At 32.4% G+C, this 25,940-nt stretch overlaps 1 protein-coding gene across 4 annotated transcripts in view; it reads left to right on the forward strand.

Annotated features, from left to right (window-relative positions):
- The window catches only part of Mrtf (Myocardin-related transcription factor), a 67,369-nt gene extending 51,553 nt beyond the window's left edge, over positions 1–15,816 (forward strand). For all 4 annotated transcript variants that reach the window (XM_089225038.1, XM_089225037.1, XM_015508217.2 and 1 more), the window contains exons 3-10: positions 11,222–11,287; positions 11,670–11,966; positions 12,356–12,936; positions 13,006–13,201; positions 13,321–13,676; positions 14,208–14,440; positions 14,522–14,936; positions 15,217–15,816. In XM_089225038.1, coding sequence (XP_089081164.1) covers positions 11,222–11,287; positions 11,670–11,966; positions 12,356–12,936; positions 13,006–13,201; positions 13,321–13,676; positions 14,208–14,440; positions 14,522–14,936; positions 15,217–15,597 — 2,525 coding nt within the window. In that variant the 3' untranslated portion in view covers positions 15,598–15,816. The remainder of the gene's footprint in view (positions 1–11,221; positions 11,288–11,669; positions 11,967–12,355; positions 12,937–13,005; positions 13,202–13,320; positions 13,677–14,207; positions 14,441–14,521; positions 14,937–15,216) is intronic.
- The last annotated feature ends 10,124 nt before the right edge of the window (positions 15,817–25,940 follow it).

Here is a 25,940-nt window from a genome sequence, read left to right on the forward strand (position 1 = left end):
TAAACCTTATCCATGCAAACCAAATGTTTGGTCTTATAATTTCTTCAGACTAGACTAGGTCATGTCCAGCTTGGAGTTCAATTTTGGCACCATATCGTGGTTTAACGTTTGTATGTCAGTAAAATAATGTTCTTTTTCACATTTTTCCGCCATGCACACTTTTTCTTTTTACTGTCACTGCAGCTAGGACGTAGCTATATTTGAGTTCGTGCCTCCTACCTCATGTGACGACAATCATCATTATATTATATTATATTCGATGCACGTTTAAGAATTAAAAGCACGGACAAAACGTGGGTGCGTTTATTTCTACTTAAATTTGGTCAGTTTCCATTTCGTAAGTCGTCCCTGTGCATGCTGAAAACATTTGAATCTATGAAAATTGAAAACATGTCGCTACAGAATAACAACGGTAATATACGATAATATATTTTATTAGACAACACAATAAACATAATATTTGCTAATTATCAACAGAAATGTATACCTATAGTTTTTTTTATTTTAATATTTATAACGAAATGTTAGTGAATGGAATCACAATATTTTAAAGCGGTGAATCGTTTAAAGATCTTATTCTAGGATCATTTGTTCAGCCGTCACAATCAGTTGTCGATCTTTTTGCATGCCAAAACCGTCTGACAGTTAAAGTTTGACCTATGCATTTCGTTTGATGTCTACGAGACAAACTATTGGAAACCGAAACGATATTCCGGGAAGTACACTAAAAAAAGATAAATATATTATATATAGGTTTTTTGGACACGAGTGCGTGTTATGATGGTTTCTATTATTATTGCTTTATACAGCAGCAGTCAAATGCTGTGGCGAAAAGTTATATCGTTTTTTAAATATATCAGAAATAAGTTTGTACAAATTACGATACAATTATTATTTATTAGACATTATTACGCACATAAAATGAATAACAATAAGCGGAACGACGTACTAAAAATAAACGTTGTGAACCCCCCTCCCCCACTGACAGTTTAAAAATGCATCCCCTTTATAGTGTATACTGAACTTCTCCAGAGTCGCAGACAAATCTGCTGGTAGATATCCACATTTATTTATATATATATTCATGTAATACAATGTAATTTTGAGTCGAAAGCTTCCCCTAAAAAAAAAAAAAAAATTAAATGGAGTGTTTTCCATAACGCTTGATGAATGAATAATGTACTTACTATTTTCTAAAACATATCTTTATAGAAGTGAGTAAGTGACATGTGTAAAACGTTTTGCGTATGAAAAAAATGGATTAGGTTTAGTATGAATACCGAGATAGATTCACATTTAATATATTATCTGTTTCACATAGGTACCGAATGTATAGTCGAGTTGGAAGAGATCTTAAACAAATTTGTATTCATAACGACAGACTTTTTATTTTAACATAATCTGTTAACTGGGATTATGCATTATATATTACATAAGTGTGGGTAAAGTATATATTATAGTTGTATATTATTTTTTATAATATACAAATTTCTTTGGTTTGTTTGTTTAAAATACCTTTATAATTTTATAATTTTGTTAGTATAGCAAGAATTAAAAATAAATAAGTCATTCAGAAAGAAAGAATTTTAAGTGAGACTCAAGCCCTTTCCCCCAGATTGAAATGCATACAGTAACTATTTCCTATATATGTGTTATGATACTGCAATACGAAAAAATTTCGCATTTAAAGTTGGTCTAGTTTCGCGACGATGATCGGCAACGGCTATGACTATACGACATATAGTGATACACGAATGGGGCGGCGGCCTAAGCGGGTATGCATGTGTGCATATTATTATATTTTAATATATATATACTAGCGCCCGCTGGCTTTGATGGCGGCCGTTTCGCGCGACACACTCGATGAAAGTGCTTTATCGCATGCACTGCCAACTGTGTTCTGGCGTGATAAAAGATTCTTTAATTATCTTTATACATCTTTTAATGACCAACCCACCGCCGCCCCTGCCACAACACAGCAGCTCTCCTATATGCACTGCACATTATTATAATAAACGTATGTCGTATATGCACGTATTATGTATATATAGTATCGTTTTATTTTCTCGCCCGCCTCCGAGACTGCCAATCACGATCACGAGTCGTTTGTTCGCTGTAATCATTAAACAAAAAAAAAAATTTTAAAATAAATGTACGATATAATATTATTGCTTTACGATGATGTGCGTGCTGAAGTCGGGCATCAAAGGCTAAAAAACTACCTATATACTCGTATTTACGGGGAAATGCAAATACTAAAAACTAACCCACCTAAACATTCTGTCATTCACGTGATGTATATAATGACGTGTGTATAGCAATATTTACATGTTTATATATATTATAATATTAAGTATGTATATATATATATATATAGTAAATAGTCTCATGCTGTCGTTATATATATATATATATACGCGCGCGCGTGTGTGTGTGGGTGTGGGTAACGCGCCGCGATTTCCGTCTGTCTCTCAGGCTCAATCGATGCTGGAAAGTTGCCTGTTCGAAACGCTAAAAAACACCACACTTCATATACATATGATATGTATATATATAACATAGACAGAACACTCACTGCACCACACGTACACGCGATGAATCTGGTGTCTGTAACTTCCGACGGATTTCTTTGGATCGTAACAACAATAATAATAATAATAATAATAACACGGTTTCCGAAAACAAGAGGTGTTAATGCGGTTTCTTAACAGTCTATACGACATTGCCGACGCAAAGTTGAGTCCGTCCGTCTGCGCGGACTCGCTGCATCTGGCACGGAAACGGCGGTTTGTATATCCGCGTATGCTCATTTTGTTGCGATATATTACGTATGTGTATTATAAAATATTTGCGAGTCAAACACCATTTCGGATTTATTTATTTTTTAATAAAGTTATATTTACTCGTTTTTGACAATAGTTTTAAAAACGAGATGAGAATCGTGTCACAAGGCTAAGCAAGTTCATAAACGCAAATTATTCTGAGGTGTTTTGGAACTTTTTTAAACTGTATATTTAAGTGTTGCATAGCACTTAGTAATAATATCAGTAATTAAGTAATTTCAAAGATGCTGTTTGGGTGACCAATATAACTAAACGATTAACGCGCCGCAACGTTGAAAATTGTTGGAGAAACTATATACGTAGTTTTAACAGAATAAATTTTTTTGTATGCCATATAAATATATTATGATTTATCACTGACCATATTTATTACGAATATGTACTATTTGTTTATTACTAGGTATATATATATACGGAGAAAACACAATTTACAAATTATAATTAACAGCAGTTGCTTACGCAATGGTAAAAAAAAAAAATATAACTTTCCTAACAAATTATAATAATAATAAACGTAATTAATCATTAGTAATTATAAGTAGTATATGATATTATAAAGTGATCATATTAAAATAATAAATATTCCAAAATAATGCACTATAATAGTATATATATAATTAGTCTAATGTTCTATTAGCTATATTTTATTATAGGAATGTTTATAAATTAAAATCGCGTTGTGATTGTTGTTAATCGAACAATAAAACAAAATATTTGGATTGTTGATTAGTATAATTTCTAAAATATTCTTTTCAATTAAAGTTTTAGTTGCAGGCGAAATATCTAAAAAAATCTTTATAGCAATAATATTGTTTATAAAAATGCGTTTTTCTATAATATTCTATGCTACATAATTGGGTAATTATACTATCTTGCACCGACACGAATGCATATATAGATGATTTTCTAATTATATATATGTACACTGTACAGGGTGTATAACCTTAGTTTGTCCGAGAAAGGTATATCGATGTATCTAGGTTTTAGTGTCCCTACTTTAATATCTGAAATGTTCTTCCAAAAGCTCGAGTAGTTTTTGAGTCTTAAGCTACAAGCATATGGACATTGCCTCTTGTCGAACATTAAACATTTCACTAAAAAATAATTTATTATTATTTTATTTAAAAAAATCTAAAAATAGTAACGCCACATGACATAATAAATTACAATTAGTACCATAAAAAAAAAAAATGTAATTTTCTAACCATTACAACTTTATATATTATAAACTGTAACACTATTTAGTTTTCAAACCAATAAATCGAAATTCATGTGTGAGCCAGGTGGCAACCCTATGGTAATCTATATGGATTGAAAAACGAGGCAAAAAATAAAAATAACTACAATGCCCCGAATCAATATGATGTGCGCAAAATATTGTAGATCGAATGTTTTTTACAACTCTTCCCTCCCCCCATAAAAACGTTCGTTAATATTTATGTATTATAATATAATATTTTTCTTTGAAGCTATTTCGTCTGTCGAATATTCGTCGTTCGTTTATCGGTCTGCTCGCGGTGTCATCGTTATCGCTGCCTCAGATGCAGTGACCGTCGGCGGCGGCGTGCGTAACTGTACGTCCGCAAAATATATAAAATCGTGTCCCGTTGATTCGCCACGGACGACACGTGCGATATTAATAAACCAAACATATATATATATATATATATATATATGATACACGGGCGTGATATATAATGTACCTATATTATATACGTATAGTGCAATATATATAAATATATTTTACTCGGGCCCGTGGGCGGTTGATACGTTGCGTAATTTAACTGCAGCCAGTACACGCGCACGTCAGTAATAATAATAAAATAATATAATATATTATTATGTGCATTATAATATGCTCGTAGTGAACTAATAACCGACGATTATTACACACATGTCAACTCCGTACCATGGGTGGGTCGTTTACTCGGAGAGGTGGTGGAGCTGGATGGTTTTGCGATTTTCTCGGTCGACTGCTGCAGCAGAAACGATATTATTTGTAATAATAATAATAATAATAAAACTAATAATACGATATGCCTTTTTTATCAACGCATATGCATATTATTATTATTATTGTTATAAAAGAACTGTTGCAACGAAGGATTTATAATATCGATCATATTATAATAATTTTATGCGACCATACGGCGGTGATATGCGATGCAATGACGACTAAACGTGCATAACATTAAATTGTGATACACGATTATGTACCTAGTGTTTAGGTTATTGTAGCAATACCGACTTTCCGGCGGCTGCGGTGGCGCCGTCATTATGCTATCGAGCTAAACAATAATATTTCAATAACAAGTGGCCGCCGCAGCCGTTCTGCGAAATAAAATCCATTATACAGTAATAATATTATTATCATTATGATTATGTCACGTGCCCAGCGGCGTCGTCATCTATGCTCGGCTGTCGCGACATATGGTCTGTCCGCGGGCTGCGAAATCTCTGTGCGCACTTTCTTCCTCCACCTGCACTCGACCCCGTTCCCTCTTCAACCACCGCCCCTGTTTTCCATATGGCAACATACAGCACGTTTTGCATGTGGCGCCTGACATATTCTCACCCACCCTAAGGAGTAGGAAGAGATTTTCACGGGTGGCCGGGTGGGTGGAAGGAGCGGTGAAGGTTCACAGGTGGACGGGTTCATTAATTGGCTTCGCCGGCGAGTTTCGCTCGTATATGACTTGTATATGATTTCCTTCTTTAGGCGCAGTCATCTCAGCCTCGACGAAACAAAACGTCTAATAACCGTCCGTAATGATGTCCGACGACATTCGACGATCGCACGTTTGCTCTGCTATCGTGTCTTAATGATATACACGTATATGTGCATATATCTACATAATAATATTATGCGTCCGACGGCAATGACTGCCAGATTTTGCTGCTCGTAACTCCTTTCGCCCAAAAACGATTTTTCTCTTTTAGCCCTGAGTATATGATTAATTAGTTTCCTCTTTTAGCCCACGGCGTCAAGTTCGACATTTTTGGGAATCGGTTGTCTCGAAATCAATTCAATAAATCTATTAAGTATTACCATGAGGTTTTTATATATTACTCTTCAAAAAGTTATTGTGCTTGTGTACACGTTGAAATAGCTGTTATTGTGTATGATATAATCATGGTAGGTATTTTACTTGATTAATTAATATACATTATTATTATTTTTGATAAAGACTTCGATATTTTTAAATTGGATAGGTATTCTTTATATAATTCATAATATTATACAGATAAACGATAATATGACGTACTTGATGTTGCAATAATCCGTACACTCTATTATCTGTATATCGATATCATTATGACTTATGAGCTATAAAATAATAATGTAAAACATAAATAATTTTGGGACAGTGCTTCTTAAGTTTGTACGGAAAATCGTCGTGTAATTTAAAAGAGTTAATTAACTTAATCATATTTGAGTGAAAAGAGGACGTGGGCGAAAAGAAGAGGAAAGTAGGTTAGCTACCTATATATACTGCCTGCGGCCGCCAAGTATAATGTAATTGCAGTGGCAGGAACCGTAGTCCAATAAGTGATGTATTCTGCAACTCAAAATCCGATACTCGTCCTGCTCGAACATTACTGAATCAAGTGCAGGTGATTTTGTAATTTTGTAAGTTTTATGTAATATGCTCAACAGGATGTTTTTTTTTTTTTTTGTACACGAGACATTTACAGTTTCTTGTTGTGTACAGCAATCGTCAGAATCGGTTAAATTTGTCACGACTCACGACTATAGTCTTCAGATGACGGCGAACCGTCTGTGAATAAGTTTTGGTTACATTATGACGTGTGATACGATCTGCAGGTCATCTGCAGCTGTATCTGTGTATCGTATTTCTGTATTATAGTCTAGTGCGCAGCGTGGGAGAGGGCCTATAACACTCGATATATTACCTATATTATAGTATTGTCGTGTTCATATAATACGGGCACTATGTATAGGTATTATTTTGCGCGGCGATCGACATGGCGAAAATCTATTGTTTTTGGTCGCAGTTCGCCAACGATCTGTATAATCATGTATATGCTCGATATTATTGTGCTCAATGACCAAACCCGTAACGTGACCATACCAAACCAAGTGCGATGGATATTGTGTACGACGTTTACAAGCATAATATATACACGATCGTCGTGTGCGTATTATATTAAAGACTATCATATCATAAATTTATTTTAACGGCATCGTGTTCGGCTGCTATGCGATTCTGTTTGCGAGGAATAAAACACCGATTACAATAATGTTGTCGCGTCGTCGTTACAGGACATGACCGACTCACGTGTGAGATGACGCTCGTCTGTAAACCGAAATAATAACAATATGTTTAATGTATATAATTTATATTATATATGTGTTACAATATGAACTAAAGTGTAAGTGTTTAATAAAAATAGACACAACGTGTTGTCAACTCAACCCTAAACAACGATTAACAATTCATGTGGCATGTCGGCGGGTGAGAATGTATATATATATATATATATATATAAAAATAGTAAATGTGATGATTTAGTTCAATATTAATTCGGTAGGTACGGTTCGCTCCATAAATTTCTGTATATTAAACGATGTGCACCAACATAAGATTAATTGTTCAAAGTGTTTGCGCGTAAATAATTATTATATTGTTTGAAAACTCGAACGAGGTCTTCTTGGATAATAAACAAAGGATTGTAAAAACAATTTTTTTTTTAATTTTATCATCGTAATAAAGCGTAATCGCGTTTGAATGCCTAATCGTTGCCTTGACAACACATAACTGTACCATATTACAGGCCTCGGTGGTGTGAATAAAATACGTGAAATATGCAATAGTACTGTTTTACTTTATATGACTAAATGTATAATTCGTAACTTTTCCGCTTGTAAGTACACAAAATATATAATGTTTTGTGCTCGTCGATTATTTTACTGTCAATGTCTAACAATTCGTGTGGTGTTAATATTTTTTAGATTTTTCGCCCCAAACACTTAATACTTTGAAGTTATATTTTTAACATTCAAATTCAGAAGTATACTATGTATATATGTAGGTACTATAGAATTATTAGAAAGCATGTGAGATTTTTGACATTTTAACTACAAACTAATTTAACACCATTGTTAAAATCTTCTGGCTTAATTTGCTTAATTTTTACCGTGGTAAATATTGATTTTCTCAATTATTCTCCTTCCCACTCCAGGAAGTTATTGTTTGAAAAAAATCGTTGAATTTTCACTGAAGTTTGCAGTGAATCCATGGACCTTCGTTCCACCTTGTACCATCATGCAAATTACATATACATTATAGTACTCTAATTTGTTTACCAAAAATGCATTAATCGGCATATAATACAAATAATACAATGATCTAAAATTATTACGGAAATTATAATATTTTTATTATAACATAAAAACATTTGTTAATTAATCTGTATAGTCAGAGTCAACGACCCGTGATCCCGAAAAGTTATCTCGCGTTCATTTGGCCCGAACAATTTTTTTTATTTTTAGAAATAATGAATTGCTCGATAAATATATTAGGTAGTGTGTGGTGACAATTGAAATCATTTATAGGTTTATTGTGTGTTTACGCCCAAAGACCAAGAATTTTAAAGTGCTCTCTACAGAATATTTTTCTGACACATAATTTATGTAAGTGCGCTAAGTAGATTTTTCAAATAATATCAAAATTAATAAATACATATAAACTGCGAAAAGTTTACAAACATATTTAAATTACAAGTGTGCTGTATGATTTCATAATTATAATAATAATATGTTTACATTTAAATTATTGTGTTTAAATTTTAGACCGCTAAATATGTTACCTAGTATAATACTAATCGCTTATCGTACCTACTTTAAAATTTAAACCTCATCAAATTAATACTCTATTGGTATAGATATTCCATACTCAACTCGATCTTTTCACCTAGGTACTGAAGACTTAATTTTGTTGATTTCCTTTAGCACGTTTAAATTTTTATTTTTTATTTTATATTAAATGGATTTTGGCTTTTGGGGTTGTATTGATGTATATGTACTTTATACATACATCCATTTATATGCGTTAAGCAGCCGCCAAAGAAGAAAAAAACATACGATTACTATTTAGTGTTTATCATAAAGTCTAGTACTAGACCGAAGTATATTATGTTATATTTTATCCAATTCAATAATTACGGCCAAGTCTCTGCCGCCGTGCGGCATTGAATTAATCACGCTAATGATGACACATTTAGCGATTGCACTGCAACCGTCGGTCGACAGTTGTTGACAGGAAAACATTTTTTATAATATCACCGCGTCGTACGGTTTTTTTTCACTCTCATCCAGATGATTTTAATATCGAAACCATGATTTTCGTTGAAAAAAAAATTATAAATAAATTAACGCACGCACGTCACTCATTATTTGCGGATAATCACGACTAATATAATACCTAATACAATATTATGATCGTTGCGATTATGTGGCGGTCATTTCGCGCATATTACCTGCGTACGGAGAATAAAAAAAAAAACTCCGATCGACAACCTCCCATTTATAGCTCTATCGGTTTCGCAAGACCTCGTCGCCAAGATATTCATCTCGTATATAATAATAATGTATAATCGGAAACGTTCGCTGCGATCGCGACTGTGTACACTTACGTACAAACACAAATATAATATGTATGTGTATAATATATTGTAATAATCATATTATCGTTGTTCTATGCGCTATAATATATATATATATATATATATATATATATATACACACCTAATTACGCAAGGTATGGTTTGTGTGGTGTCCCTTTTTGTCGTCGGCCCTTTCTAATCGTGCGGTCCACGGCGGTGATGGTAAAGCACAGGCCATCAATCACGGATCGTGTATATACTTATCTATCTATGTATATATAGGTACATAATATTATTATTTATTATTGTTAAGTAACTCCGTTTAGCGACGCGTTGACAATCGTTGCGGTAGTTGTGCATGCATTCGCTGCAGTGATACAATCGCGTTACAGACTTGACCCCGTGCGAGCCTTAGCTGGTCGTGTACCATCTCTTTATAGAAATTATTTAAACAACGTACGCACGTCTCGTGTCCGGCGAAATTCGATTTTTCGTCGACAACTGTCGTACATGAATTATTATTATTATTGTTGTACCGAACAAACGGCGGTGCGAGTAGACAATAGCCGTCTCGCCGAAAACGATTGTCGTCTTATCCAACTGCAGCAGCAGTCTTATATATTATAATGTAGTCCTGCAATAATGACAGATTGCCTGTCGTCGGTAAAATATAAAAACGGTACAATGTTGATCGGGGAACACTCGCGGTTTTCTAACTCGTCAGTATTTTCTAAATTCCGGGGACGACATCCATATTAAGCTATTCGTGGATCAGAACTCAAGAATGATAACGTTCTAGCGGATCGTAACGCTAATTTCCCGTTACTGGGTCTGCGCACCGTTGTTGCACATCGTGCTGAGCCGTTCGACACAACGTAGGTATATACAATATTGATCATCTACAAATGATGGCGGCACAAGGACTAAGAATGTATTGTATTTTAATGTTTTAATTTAATTTTGCCTTTACGTTATTCGAACATCGAATGAAACAACACCGAAAAGTTCATGAATTACTATAAAGTGGACCTACGATGTATTTAGCTTATGTATGAATGGTATAGCAAACAAAAAAAAAGAGAAAATAAAAGATTGTACCTAATTGTCTGGCACAGGTCTGCAAAGTATTTGCCTATATGTATATATATATATATGTATATTATTACGTGTGCATATTTAACAGCCGCCTCTCTCTTCTCCGAAATAGTTCTTTCGCTGCGACGGCCAAAGTTGAGTTTTTACAATGTGTTGTTATCGGTTCGACGGAAAAAAAATTCTATTTTTTGGCGTCCGACCGCCACCGCCACAATGTCCACATAATGACACGTATAATTCATTCTGCCGCGCCGCAGCCTGTAAAAATCTCAACATTTTACTCTCCGCGGTGCGTGTTATGTAATTTTTTCCCTCCCGTACTTCTTTTCACTCGTCCGCAGATTCAAATTAATATCCCGCGACAGTCTTAACGTCTTCTTAAGCCAGCACGCTGCCGCCGGGCGTACCGAAATAGAAAAACCCGCTTGTATGCTCGTAAAAATAACGGACGTGATGGAGATTATGATTTTTTTTAACTACTCGATCCTCTTATACACACTCACACGCACAGCCACACTATACATTACGCCCATTAATTTATGACCGAAACCATAAGCGTAATAATTGTGTACGCACGCGACACATTTATATTATTCTGTGGTTTATTCATCTTGGTTATAATTATTTTTATGAATTTATATTTTGTTTTGTTTCAGCTCTCAAAGTCAAGTTGATGTTGAGGAGACCCATTAACCAATTGGTTGCCCAAGGAATTATGCCCTGTAAGTATACAACCACGCCCGACAGACACCTGTCGACACGCAAGACGTTGTTTATAAACTTGCCCCTTATATTTTTTATGATATGCACCTTCGCCTTTTAAAGGTTGAACGACCGTTTAGAATTAGCAAATCACGCATTGTGCAATGCTTCTTTCATTTTAGTTAGTTCAATCTTAAAAAAATTGTATTCAATCTAAGGCTCTTGATCGTTAATTCATATATTATATAATATATACTGATGGTACGATAATGTATTAGTCACCTTATCTTGCGGTCGACATTTTTCTGTCTAATTATTATTAGCCGACAATACTACGATTACGAGTATGTATCAATAGCTGTGCTTCAGTTGTTAACTAATCATCGCTTGGCGTGTTCTCAGGTTTGAAAAGCCCACCAGCCTTCCATGAACAACGTCAAAAGTTGGAGAGGGCCAAGATGGGCGATCTGTTGAAAGCTAAAATTCAACAGAGGCCTGACAAACAGCAGCTGGTCAGACAGCACATATTAGAAGACGTCGGTGACGTAGACCGATCATTAGCTGAACGTCAGCGCATGTTGGTCAAGTGTCGCTTGGCTGATTCACTAAATACCCAACTGGCCCACAGGCCCGGTCCTTTGGAATTGATCAAAAAAAATATACTCCACACGGACGAGCCCATCGAAAGGGCCGTTAAAGGTATGTGTATACATTTATCACAAATTCAGGTGAACATCCCAGAAAAATTCATAGTTGTCCGTTCTATAAGTACCAACCGGAAGTACAAAGAACCGATTAAATTTAATTATTCCTAACTTAATGAATTATTATTTACAGCAGAAAAATATCACAAACTTAATGCTTAATAGTATATGATTTATCTAATATCCGGCCCTAATACTTTTTAAGATTTACCTATATATATATAAACATATACGATCAATTATAATTTAGGTATCATGGAACTTAGACTCTTTACTACTGAATGAAGTAAAATTATTAATACAAAGTACAAACTCATTATTCTTTGACGTTTGATCTCGTTTTACGCGTGTGTCTTGACCGTTATGGGTTCATCTTTCTTTCAGAGGGTCAGATCGAGTTCAAAGCCACCAGTGAAGGACAAAAAATCAAGCCTGAACTCCCCGATCAGTACTTGACATTAGACGAAGACTCTCAGAGTTCTGGTGGCGCTGGAAGTTCGTGTTCCCCACCTCCACCACCACCACCACCACCACCACCGCCGCCGCCACCGTCGGTAGCGCTGACCCACAGGCCAGCGTATGATATGATAGAGACGGCTGCTGCTAACGCGGGCATCGTCACCTTAACTTTACTACCTTCACCCCTTGGATCATCCACGTCCAGCTTGTCACCGATGAGTTCGGTTGCCTCGCCACCGCCCCCGGTGCCCCCTCCAATGCCTCCGTCATCCCTACCGCTACAAGTGCATGGGCAGCAACCTGCACCGGGTAAGGACAAAAACCGAAAAAAGAGCAAGAGTAAGTCGCAGGCGAAGACCAGGACGATTAAGTTCCACGAGTACAAGGGACCACCGAGTGCGCATAAGTCACAAAATCTAAATGCAAATTCGGCCGAGACCTCGTACGAGCTGCTTTTGCAGCAGCAGCAGTTGTTTTTGCAGTGGCAACTCGAGTGGCAACAAAAAGTATGAGCTCGTGTGTACATTTCATCTGGCGAACGTTCTAATGATATTAATTAATTTTTTTATCTGTAGTATCCTCAACTCATACTGCCCGCTCCCCCACACAAATCGACCTCGTCAATCGTTGAACAATCTTCTACCGTATCATCGTCGTCATCGTTGTCGTCTTCGCCATCGTCCGCGTCATCTACGACGTCCGCCCAGACCATGAACAATCTACCGCAGATTATCGAAACCCGTTCGTTACGAAATCTCGACGATTTAAAGGGTTAGTATTATATGGGAATATGTGATTATTTTATCGGATATAAGCTATACATCTATAAGAAAATGCTAATATACTTTTTATTTAAACAAGTTAAATTATTTTTTTAATTTTGGTTTTAGTGAGTGACTTAAAGGCTGAACTGAAAAAACGTAATTTACCCGTGTCTGGGCCCAAGCCGCAGTTGATTGAAAGGTTACGGTCGTTTGCTGAACATAATTCGGATTTGTCGAACATAATGCTATCGCCCGGCAACCATTCGAATCCGAATAGTCCTCCACGGTCGTCGTCTACGCCGCCACCACCACCTCCACCACCTCCACCACCACCCTTACCAACTTCGGGGTCCCAAAATACACCAGAAGAAGACCGCATCATACGTGAACAGCAGAGACGCATTGAACAGTTACAAAAACAACTGCTTAACTCCCAACTACAGCTTCAACAACAACAGCAGACCCGGGTACAAACATTCCAGGTAATTTAAAATATAAATGCGTCTACTTAACACAGATCTACCTAAAACTCAACTGGTTTAAGTAAATTTATAAAACTATATAACAATAATAACGTATTTATGTAACAAACTTCAATGATTTCAATGTAATTTCACATAATCGAATCTATATTATGAGTTAATTAAATATAATCAACGTCGAACCGTTTTCTCAAATTTGATGACCTAAATAAAAATGTTTAAACCCATTTAAAGTTTTTTTGATTACAACAGTTCATTATTTTAAGACATAAATACATACATAATATATTTACATATATGTATTTTAAATATTTATACTAAAAATAATGTGTTGTCCATAGTAAATTTTTTAATATTTTAGGTACCTAACCAATAAACCATGTATATAAACGACCTCCTCTGTTTTAGCATAGTATTTGTTATTGTCGCAATTATTGCCAGTTAGGTTTAATGATTAGAACCATAACCATTAACCTAAAAACGTTTGTTTCGTATTATTTATCGATATCATCTGTTTTGTAACCTCATCAGCCGGTCAATGCGAAAGCAAATCTGGCAGCCTTCCTTCAGCAGCAACAGTTAAACCAACAGCAGAAACAACAGAAACACATGGTCTTGACGACGAACAATAATAATTCAATGAAAAATAACAACAATAACAGCAACAACGATCTTGAGACAACTAAACGGCGGAGCAATACAATTGTATTAGACAAGGAACAAGCGGCATCAATATTGAGTCAGTTGGACAACAACAGTCAAAGGTATGTATCAAACTAAATGTTGAAATTGATTCTAATCGTTCGTCACGTTTCTTATAATATATTATGTATATATTTTAATAGAACGACTTCTTTGCCGAATTTTTTGGGCACGTTCGTTCAACCCAATTTGACCACTACCAACATCATCAACAACAACAACACTAATATCAACAACAATAACAAACCGAGTACGGTCGTCCAGACCTCCTCCGGTTACCATAAGGTGGCGGACGACGAAAAAGTCGACATTCCCATGGTCGTGGATGACGTGAAATTACAACAGCCAACTTCTGTAAACTTGCCGTTGCAGCAGCAACAGCAGATTGTAGAAAGAGTTGTTAAACCATCATCGGAAAATCGACACCAGGACACATTGGAAAATAACAACCTAAGTCCAAAACAAGAGAATGTAAAACCGCCATCACCGTCATCGTCGCCTTATATCGATATTAACAGTCTTCCAATGGTGTTCGACGATACGAAATTGTTTCAAAACGTGAGTCTAGATATAATATTCTAAATTCCCATATCCAAGCAAAACTTGGTGATTGTGAAATCCCTCAATTTCCACTGGTCACTGTTATTTAAAAATATTGTAATTTGTACTTTCATCTTAAATTATAAAAACCATGAAAAAAGCCGTTGCCCACATACTGCTTGAACCAGAATGCTGTCCTACCTTGCAGATATCGACCTTTTATTTTAATCGTTTCTTTTTACTGACAAATAATTAATGACATTATTGTAATATACCTGTCGTTTTTTGGCGGTTTCAGGACCATCTAGTCGACAATTGCCGGCACAACGTGTCCAAAAGTCAGATGATGGACGACGTCCTGGAGATATTGATCAGAAACGGCGAGTTGCCCGCTTCGGCAGCGCACGATCAGATGTCTGCGGGCTCCGGTGTCGATCACTCGGTGGTAAACGCGAACTCCGACTTCGACATACCCATGGACGATCCATTCGCCATGGATGTTGGGTGCAACGATGACCTGATGATGGATGTGGACACCGACTGGCTGGATTCGTTGGATTTACCGCCGCCATCGGCCGAACCGCTGGCCGACCTGTTCAACGGCGAAGCAGCTGACAACGACTTCAAACTTCCCGCCAACATGGATTTCCTGTGGGACCGAATAGACTTCGCGACGTAATTTTATTTGTCAAATATTGTTTTGCGCCATTCCTCTTCGTCTTTTTTTTTTTCGTCCATCTCTTAATCTCTTCTTCACTCGTCCGCCACCTCTCGTCCAACGCCAATAAATAAATAAAATATGAAATAAACGCACGTTCGTTTACCAGAGTGACATTATCTAGAGTCAATTGGTCGTGGTGACCGATTTTTATGTAGATTAAAAAAAAAAAAATCATTACACTAGATTCAAATGATGTAAAATAATATTTGAATTGACGAAAAATGATTACATGCTCATTTATTTACCAGGGTCGTGTTTACTTAAGGAATATTTATTTAGAGAAATTATAAAAATGTAATTAATTTTTCTTTTCTTTTTCATTGCTCAAAATTGTATTATTTTTATTATCTATTTTTTTAAACTGAAAATAAAATAATAAAAAAACTAATCCATTAAATCCATTATCTGTGGTTTACATTCCTTAATTTTTATTTAAAAGATAAATATAAAAATATCCGGCATAATGATGTATAGAGTTTAATGAACAAACAAAAACATTATTTTCAATATCATATTTTATTTGTAATAAGTATCTTGTACATAATATAATTATGTTTGTATTAAACTGTCTTTTTTAAATTATTATTAAGTATTACTAATTTCATAGTTAAATTATATTTTTATTTATTTTTAAATAAAGAGTAAAAAAATGACAAAAAGCGGTTGAAAAACGATATACATAAATATAATGTTTGCTTAATAAAATATGATTAGGTGCTGAATGGTTATTTAAATAGTACCATATTATTATAACTGTATAGTGAGCGCATGTAAAACGGCATACGGCACACCTAGTGCCGTCATTTACCTCGATGGGCTGTGCGCCGTACCGGGCGAAAACAGAATTATTATTATTATTATTATTATTACCTATTATTTTTGTAGAAAATATTTTCCTCTCCAATGTATTATACAAATATATTTATTAACCCTTTCTCAGCATCTTACAGCTATATTATATTAAAGATTTGTGACTTTTACCATTTTCCTTTCATGCTTCCTTCATCAACATATTTTGATAAGAACGATTGTATACGTAACATTTTTAATCTGTTCTGTTATTACTTTTACTACTTTATTACTTATCTTTCTTTTTATTTTTGTTTTTGTTTTTTTTTTTTTTTTTTTTTTGTTCTGTGTATAAAAATGGTGCTCTTTACCTATATTATGTAATAGTCCATACATCTCTGTTATCTGTTAAAAAAATATTTTATGTTTGTCATCCCATTTGTGAAGTATATCACACATAAAAAATGCATGTGTTATTTCCTTTTAATCAATAGATAAATTTTTTTTATACATTCCAAAAACACTAAAAGAATATTATACTAGAAAAATATTGTTAGGAAATTTTTATTAAACATATTTATTTAGAAGTTTTTGCTAAAAAAAAAAACACATTGTATGATCATTACATTAGTTGCTATAACAATATTAATTTATTATGTTGTGTAGTTATATCATAATTTATCATAAAATAATAATAATTTATGCCATAGTCATTGTGATTAAATGATAATCAATTAGTCAAGAATAGTTTAGATCAAAATTTGTAATTATTATAAACAAAAAAAAAAAAAATTAAAAAAAAACAAAAATCAAAAGATAAAAAAAAATTCCTATATAACTTTTGACTTAACATTTATGTGTAGGTGTACCTAATCATAAAAGAAATAGAATTAATTAAGTTCAAATTATTGTTATTTTATTTGATTATGTATTTTGTTTATGTACATTTTGCTGAATAATTATATATATATATATATATATATATATATATTTGTGAGTAAATCGAAAAATGATTGTTAAATATTTTGTGTTGTTTTTTTCCCTTCTTGTACACTATTTTTAGAATGATTGATAAAAAATGTATTCACACCAAAAAATGCTACGACATTTTTATTAAAATGTTTTTATTTAGTTTATCTGTGTTAGTAAATACTGATATTTTTAATTATGAAATAGGTATATATCTTTTAGAAAATAGCTTACAATTGCAGATACCTATAACTGTTTGAAGTATCCTAAACATTTTTACTCTATAAATGCGGTATAAGCAATTTTTCATTCTTTTGATATAAAATATGTGTGCTCCGCAGACTTGTATAAAATACTTAAAAAGTATATATTATATATATACGAGTATATATAAATAGATGCATTTGATAAACACATAAAAAAAATTGACCTGGCTTTAGAACCTTTGGGTAACGATTTATACAAATAATAAAAAACGTCATTGGTCCAGTGAACCATAGGTAAGACATAAGCTTATAAAGCTTAATATTATTAAAAATCATATTCTTGTCTCTTTGATTCTTTATAAACTAAATGTATATGTATATACTAAATGTATGACCTATTATGAGTATAATCTAAAGATATTATAACTCCGGATAAATGTGCAATATATGCTTTGGTACACACACAGCATAATATAAAGGTTGTATAGTTATGAAATAACTGTCTGCATCCTCAAACAGATCAAAAGGTAAAAATCCAAACACAACACGTCGTCATGTATTCAATTCACTATCGACCAATTCATCATAACAGCCGCCCAAACAACATCCAGTATTCAAAATTCAACTTCAAACATTTGGACATCATCAAAACATTATTAAATCCTTTAAGGTACGCTGCACACATATTTGCTGTTTCCGTCTTACAAGTGCGTAATATAGCAAATTTACGTTCAACTCCGTTACTATAAAAATTAGAGTAAATTGACATATTATGAAACTTGATGGTAAGAATATTTTATGTGGGTTTTTTGCGGATAACTTAGTTTTTAAGTGAGTTATGAGCTTTTTAATTTACGCTTTTTATATACGCATAACTTGCTTCAAAATTGAACTATCGTAAAAAACCCACATACAAACAAAGATAATGTTATTAACATCAAGTTTCTTAATTAGTCGATTCACTCTAATTATTAAACTAATGGAGCTAAACGTGATCTGCTAAAAGTGAATTTGGTATGTTATGCACTTGTAAAATGGTGACAACAAATACCAGTGTTACGTCCTCTTAGTATCTTTACTAACCATATATTCTTAAAAAAACTCAACAAAATGTCAATATTAAACACTCTTTATTTACAATATTAAATTTATTATCCACAAACTTCGTTAAATATTTCTTCGTTCTATGTTTAATTCTTCTGCTATAGTGTATTTGTATAATATCTGAAACCATAATTTCAATTTTTTTTGCATACTTTAGTATCATATCACTAGGTCTCGGAAGTTGATGACCTTAAAAACAATAAAAAATGCCCTAAAAAAATATGTTAAAATGACATAAAAATGGCAAAAAATGACCTAAAAATTACAAATATTAATATTATACATTTTTTTAAAATATTTTACTCTATTTTACTATAAAATTCAAAATATGACATAAAAATGACAAAAATTTCCTTAAAATAGTAAGATAAAAAAATTAAAAATATTTGTTTTATAAATTTATCAAAGCTTACAAATTATTTAAAAATTAAAATCATTGCATTCCACAATATTAGAGCGTATTTTAAGTTATCGAAAGTAATTGAACGACGATTATCTGTTAATAAATATTTATAATTGGAAAAAAATTTCTCTCTACGTCTACTGAAGTGATTGGGACAAATCTGAAATGTACCAAATCATCAGTTAAAATGACTAAAAATGTGGGAAAATGACTTAAAAATTTCAAAAAATGACTTAAAAAGTAATAAACACCAAAAAATGCAAAATAAAAATTAGTTATTCAGATTCACATGCTTATGAAACAGATTTGTAGCCAGGAGAGTATCGTCTAAAAAGTTCCAAAAAAAAATACAAAATCAACTTCCGAGCCCTACATATCACTATAATTACATATATATCACACGTTATAGTAGGTATTGATAAATGTTAATATTGCTTTTATTAAATTTGTCAGAGCATTAATATGCTGATACATTTTAAACATGATAAATCATGATTGTATAAAATATATAAGTATAATTCATTTTTGGGTTAAGCATTTTAGCTATTTGATAAATTGGGTATTAGCAGACATTTTCAGTTATTTACGAATTATTGGATATTCGGACCACCCGTCTACCTATATATGACTGTATAAATATATAATAATATTATGTAAAATATGAGTATAAATAAATAATATTATGCAGCTTTTGACATTTTTCGTACGACAGCTGTAGACCACAACTTCTAATGGTTTATTAAACAAATCAAAACTAATACTCAAATTTTATTATAGATTTTATTTCAACACGCGAATGACCTGTGAAAGAAGTTGTATAGTGTGTGATAAAGTTAAAACCTATCTGAACATTTTGGCATGGTACTCGGACCTTTGGGGACCTTTTATCAAATAAATGGCATTTAAAGTTTCGTTATTGTTCCCTTGTGGTAAATGATGAAATATTGAACGTAAAGCCCTTGTAGCTGTTAGATGTTACTTTTAGTTATGCATACTTGAAGTTCAACGAGTACCTAAGCTCACCCTTGCAATAGGTGCTCTTGGTTATGAGAATCCTATCGTAATTTTTTTCCGATGACATTTATTTAGTTTTCATGATCACCCATTTAGGCAACAAGTATTTAATATTATACATTTCTATTTCAATAAATTAATAAACTAATAAACGATTTAATATATACGTAAATAGCAATAGTATTTATCTTATGTATTTGATCTACGTTAATTTCCATTGTATATTAAAATATTATAAGGTAGGTACCTACTTGTTCATTATATTTTGTCGAACATATTACTTATACCTACATTTATTAATATTCTTGTGGAAAGTGATGACTTTTGAAAATCAAATTAAGTTGTTCCTTTAGTATTATAAAAACATTTCACATTATGGCAAACTAAACTGTTAAAGTATAATTAAACTATATTTGTAAAAAATTACACGAATTAAACATTATTAGTTTATATTAATTGGAAATTAATATATCAATATAACATTGGATGGGTTGAATATCTTAAAAATGTTTTAAGCTAGGCATCAGCTTTATTTTACAAATTTAAAACACAATACTCTAATTATTTGGAAACTATCGTATTATTTTTTAAGTTAAAGATACCTAAGTTGTAAAAACACCATATTTAATTATTTATTTACGTATTTATAATATAATTGCTACGCGCTTAGACCTCTTATTCATAAATAAATAAATTACCTGTCGTTTTCGGGATTAAGTTACAAAAAATGTATGCATAGGCATGTCTAGACCTTTGACGCAGAGAGTGCAACCTGGTGCGTACCCAAGGGGCTAATGGGCCCTAACCCCCTTTTTTGAATAATATTTCTTAATAATTCATGGTGCCACTTGAAATTGCAGAGGGTGCAAGTGCATACCCTGCACCCCCCGTGGACACGCCCATGAATGTATGTAACTATTTTGGTTGTCTGGTAAGATTAAACGTAGTTTAATCTATTTAAATAAAATTTAAATATGGTTCTTTAAAAAATATCCCATATATGTATATTAATTAGTTATCAAGCTGATTATTATCATAGTTTGTTTTATTTATTATAGTTTTTGACAGTAGCTTCACTTGTGCTGATATAGATTATGAATACCTGGCTTTAGTATTATATATATATATATAACACACAGTTTTATATTATGACCGTTAGGCTTTTATTATGCGCGTCTATTGTAGTTATTATTATTATTATTATTATTTTATATGCGTTCATAAAAGGTTATTTTGAATGATTAAAAAAGTAACGTTGTGCCTCGCATGGTTATAATCAAACTGAAAAATATATGAATATATGATTGAGCTCCTCTATTATATAATGCTCATGGTTCAAACGTAATGTTCATGTTTTACACGGTCTATATGCTGATAGACTTTGAAAAAAATGTGTCCTTTGTATACTTTCATCATCATAATATTATGTATTAAGTCCTCGAGATATACATTGTTGCAGTCCATAGTTTATAAAAATGGTCCATGAGCGCAATGATTTATTTTACTAATAGGCAATTATATTAATAATAAAATAATATCCATATAACGACCAATTTCGATTCACCTCAGTTTGGATGCAGATCCAGATACAGACATAGTATAAGATTTTATAACGTCTGGTGTTCTTTCGTAGTAAAATATTTTAATTTTAATAGTTAACTGATAATTTGTCCAAGATATTTTATGCACATCGCGTTACTGTGCTATATTTCAATATCGAACACAACGACCTTTGTAAGCGATAAGCTCGTCGAGCTCTAACGTCACCCTCCTCCCCTCTGGTCTATGCGAAATTGGCGTATGTCCAGCGGTGGATTTAAGATAAATCTAACCATCTTCTCTTGCGTGACCGTTTTACGAGACGTCACCCTTTTCGTTAGTGTGTGACGTTCAGTCGTGTCGATATTGGCCGTTCAATACCGTTTTTTTGTAGCCTTTTGCTTGATACTTGTGAGCTCGGGCTCTGACCCTTGGGTCGTGGCATTGTTGCTGCTCGAGATCTTCCTTGTCACGAGTGTGTACTTATTAAAATGTATTATTTTTAATCTTATTTGTTCTATTCAACCGACGTCTACTTCTCTTCGGTGGTTGGTAACGATTTCGTTGTGAAAAACAAAACTTTTCATCTTTTCGATAAACCACACCGTTGAACGCCAGGAAAAATATTATTATATATAATATTCATCTAAACGTACAATTGGGACTAGGCTATGGTAGTGAAACTAGTCGTAAATGCAATAGTTTTTAATCAAGCGGAGTTGAAGGTCAATCTCCCGGCAGCACCTGTATTTATCATCATTCTTGTAATAGCCCCAGTGGTCACATTGTCTGTCCAAGACCCATGAGTCGGTGAAACGGACGACCGGACGATATTATTATTTACATTTTTTATTTGATATCTCTGACAACAATCGCGTTAAAAATATTGTTTATTAATTGTGTATTAAGTATTTCATATTAGTTATCATTGTATCATTTTTTTTATTTAGGCCACCACCGTTGATATAGTATTATTATTTTTATTGTATTGTGTACATTGGTTTATATATTATATAGTTGTAGCACGACGGTGCATTAAAATATTGAGTAGATATGTAGATATGTATAATCTAATGTTTAGATATGTCCTTTACAGGTCAGGATATTTATTATTGAGATACTGTCAGGGTTACATTTTCATTGTATTTTTATCACTATCAAAGGCCAACTAACATCCCCGTAGGAGCTTTGGGGTACATAATTATTATTATCAACGCCTCAATTACAACTATTTACGTCCAAAATAATATCACAGAAAAATGGATCAAAAATATTAGTATAAATGTAGCTAAATTGCCTATCCAAGACGCCGTGTTCATTTATCTATTTTAATTTTGCTATTTTTGAATAATATACTGATGTAATATTATTACAAGAGTTTCCATCGTTTTGTTATTAAAAATATTAATTGGAAACTATTCAAAGAATCTAACATAAAAATGCATACAATTTTTTAAAGCTTTTCATTTTTAAAAATCAAAATTTTTTCTTTGTAAGTATTTATTTGTATTAGGTTGTTCTAATTTTTGCTAACACGATTGCGTTTAAATAAAAATATGCGAGGCTTTAATGAATTATAAGAGTGTAATTTGAATATACTAAATTTATGTTATAATTATAAGTGTTATCAAATTAAATATTTAATTACATTTTTAAAACCTACTTATGTTTATTAATAAAGATAAAATATTAATTATGTTAAGTACATTTTGTGAAGCAGAGAGTGAAATGATGACTTATTACTATGTCCAATGAAGAATTTGTAAGAATTCTGTTTATATAACTTATTAAAAGTTATCAGCTTTTATACTTAATTATAATTAAAATCATACTTAGATCAATATTTATTATTTTAGTAAATGGAAAATTGGCTAGAATTTAGTCAATTAAATGCTAGTTACCTCATACAGTTATATGTTGGTGCTGTGGATAAATGTAACTAAAAATTGTAGTACATAATGTATGTAAATGTTATCATCAATAATTGTAAACTGAGGTAAATGATAAATACATTTTTTAATTTCATAATAAACTAGCTGAACCCGTGCACTTAGTAGCCCGTTAAAAATAGCCTAACTATTAAATTTCTCAAACTGTGTGTTAAATTCGTCACCTGTGATCATGCTAGAAGTATTTTGCTTTATACATATAGATAGATAATGGTTAAAATATACTAAGTAATAATCTTACACTGATAATCAATTTAGTTTATTATTTAGTAATTTTATTCGTTTTATTGAGAAAAATCTGACAATTCAAATATTCAATTGAATGATATTTATTGAAATGCATTTAGATACACAATATTTTTTTCTTCCTTCCGGTGCGTATAAAAATAAATCAAAAGGTTTTGCGACGCGTGAGCATGCACATACATGCAACTGTCCATGTGAAAAGAATTGATTTTCCAAATTCAGTCCACACACTTGTAGCGATTGTCCTTGTGCTTTGTTGATAGTCATTGCAAAGGCAAGTCTCACCGGAAACTGCAATTCAAAAGGCATATCTGTTGGAATCATTGGGATGCGGGGCAATAATACACCTTCGACTTTAAACTTTCCGTTTAAAATTGTAGTGATGTGTTGTAGAAGAATGATGGTGATGCCAAATTTCAATGTTAGAACGTGCGGTGGAATGCCTGGAAAATCGAGTGAATTTAAGAATGCAATTGGATACTTCGTCTCGATTCATTACGATATCGATGGACTGAATTATTTTAATTATTTAATACATACAATTATTTCTAAAGCTTTTTTTGCCATTTTCCTTCGTGTTTGAGATGTACCAATCGATCTTCTTTTGCGAGGCATAACTCCATATAAATCGCGTTATTATAACAAAAAAAAAAAAAACAAAATCTCAATTAAAAATAGTAATTCCACAGACGCACGTGCTATGGAAACAAATAATAACAAATTTAGGGATAATAATTTCTTTCGCACTAATATCAACCACCTATAAACAAAAATTTACATTATAAATCTCAACATGACTGAGCACCTCCCGGGGTCGGGCTTATCTCTTTTTAATTCGGTCTATATCCTGCCCACAGGTCTAATATATCTCTGTACCAAATTTCGTCGCAATTGATCAAGCCGTTTAGAAATGCATAAAGGACAAACAGACAGATATACAGAAATCCATTTATATAATATATATATAAATATATAGATATATAACATTAAACATTGCAATATAATATGCGTATTGCTTACGGAGAATCGCGAAATTGAGACACATATTTTATTTAAACTTTCATAGATAGGTATGTTTGATTTATTGTACATAAGAATTGCTTCGAATAAATAAAAATATTAAAAAAATAACAACCACAAATCATAAATAATTTTCGGAGTTGAGTGGAATAATAAAATAAAATTTTTTAGATTCAATCTAATATCGATGCCATATGAGTGTATTGACCGTTTACGTTTTATACGTTTTATACATTTTTTTTTTTTTTTTGTAAGAGATTATAAATATACCTAGTTTATGCAATTATTAATTACGGAATGTGTGTAACCGTGTAGGTGGGTGCCTACTAGCAATAGTGATAGGTAAGTTCTTATTAAAATCGATTAAATACTTATTGATTGTTAGGACAGTTTAATAAAATCTTCTGAATGGTGCACGAAAATATTAAGTATTTTTATATAACTAAACATTTGTAAATAATTGTAATAAAAGAAAATATCGAATAAACATTATTGAAAGGATTATGATGGTTTTCATAGCTTTATAATTAAATTTTAAATATGAATTTATTTGTTTAATTTATATACCTATGATAGAATCTAACTATTTGTTGCAAATTTAAGTGTATTTAGTTGAATACCAAATATCATGTGGTTATATGTGTTGTGGACATGCATAAACTATTTTACCGTAATACCTACCTAAAAACTAATAATTGGAGTGTGTCTTACGAACGCTAACAAATTGTTTAGCGTTAATAAATTTATAATATTATAATATTATGCCTGATATTAATTATTTTCTGTGGTTTTGATTTAACATTTAAATGCGTATATGGAATTATAATTGTGGCGTGTGGTTATTAAGTCGTATCATAAATATAATATATCACATAATAAAATATACAGAGTAGACAATAGTGGTTTCTTGTTTCCGCATTTTAGACGACACGGAAAATTAGGAAACCACTGCCTACGGTTTCCAGCCATTACTCCGTTTGTCCGTTAATCAGCTGTTGTTACATATTATATTCGCATGTATCACTTACAATTATTTTTATATAATGTGGTTACCGAAAATAT

Source organism: Diuraphis noxia, unplaced genomic scaffold, assembly GCF_037042655.1.
Source record: "Diuraphis noxia isolate RWA-SAM2 unplaced genomic scaffold, SU_Dnox_SAM2 contig0003, whole genome shotgun sequence".
Classification (NCBI taxonomy): domain Eukaryota; kingdom Metazoa; phylum Arthropoda; class Insecta; order Hemiptera; family Aphididae; genus Diuraphis; species Diuraphis noxia.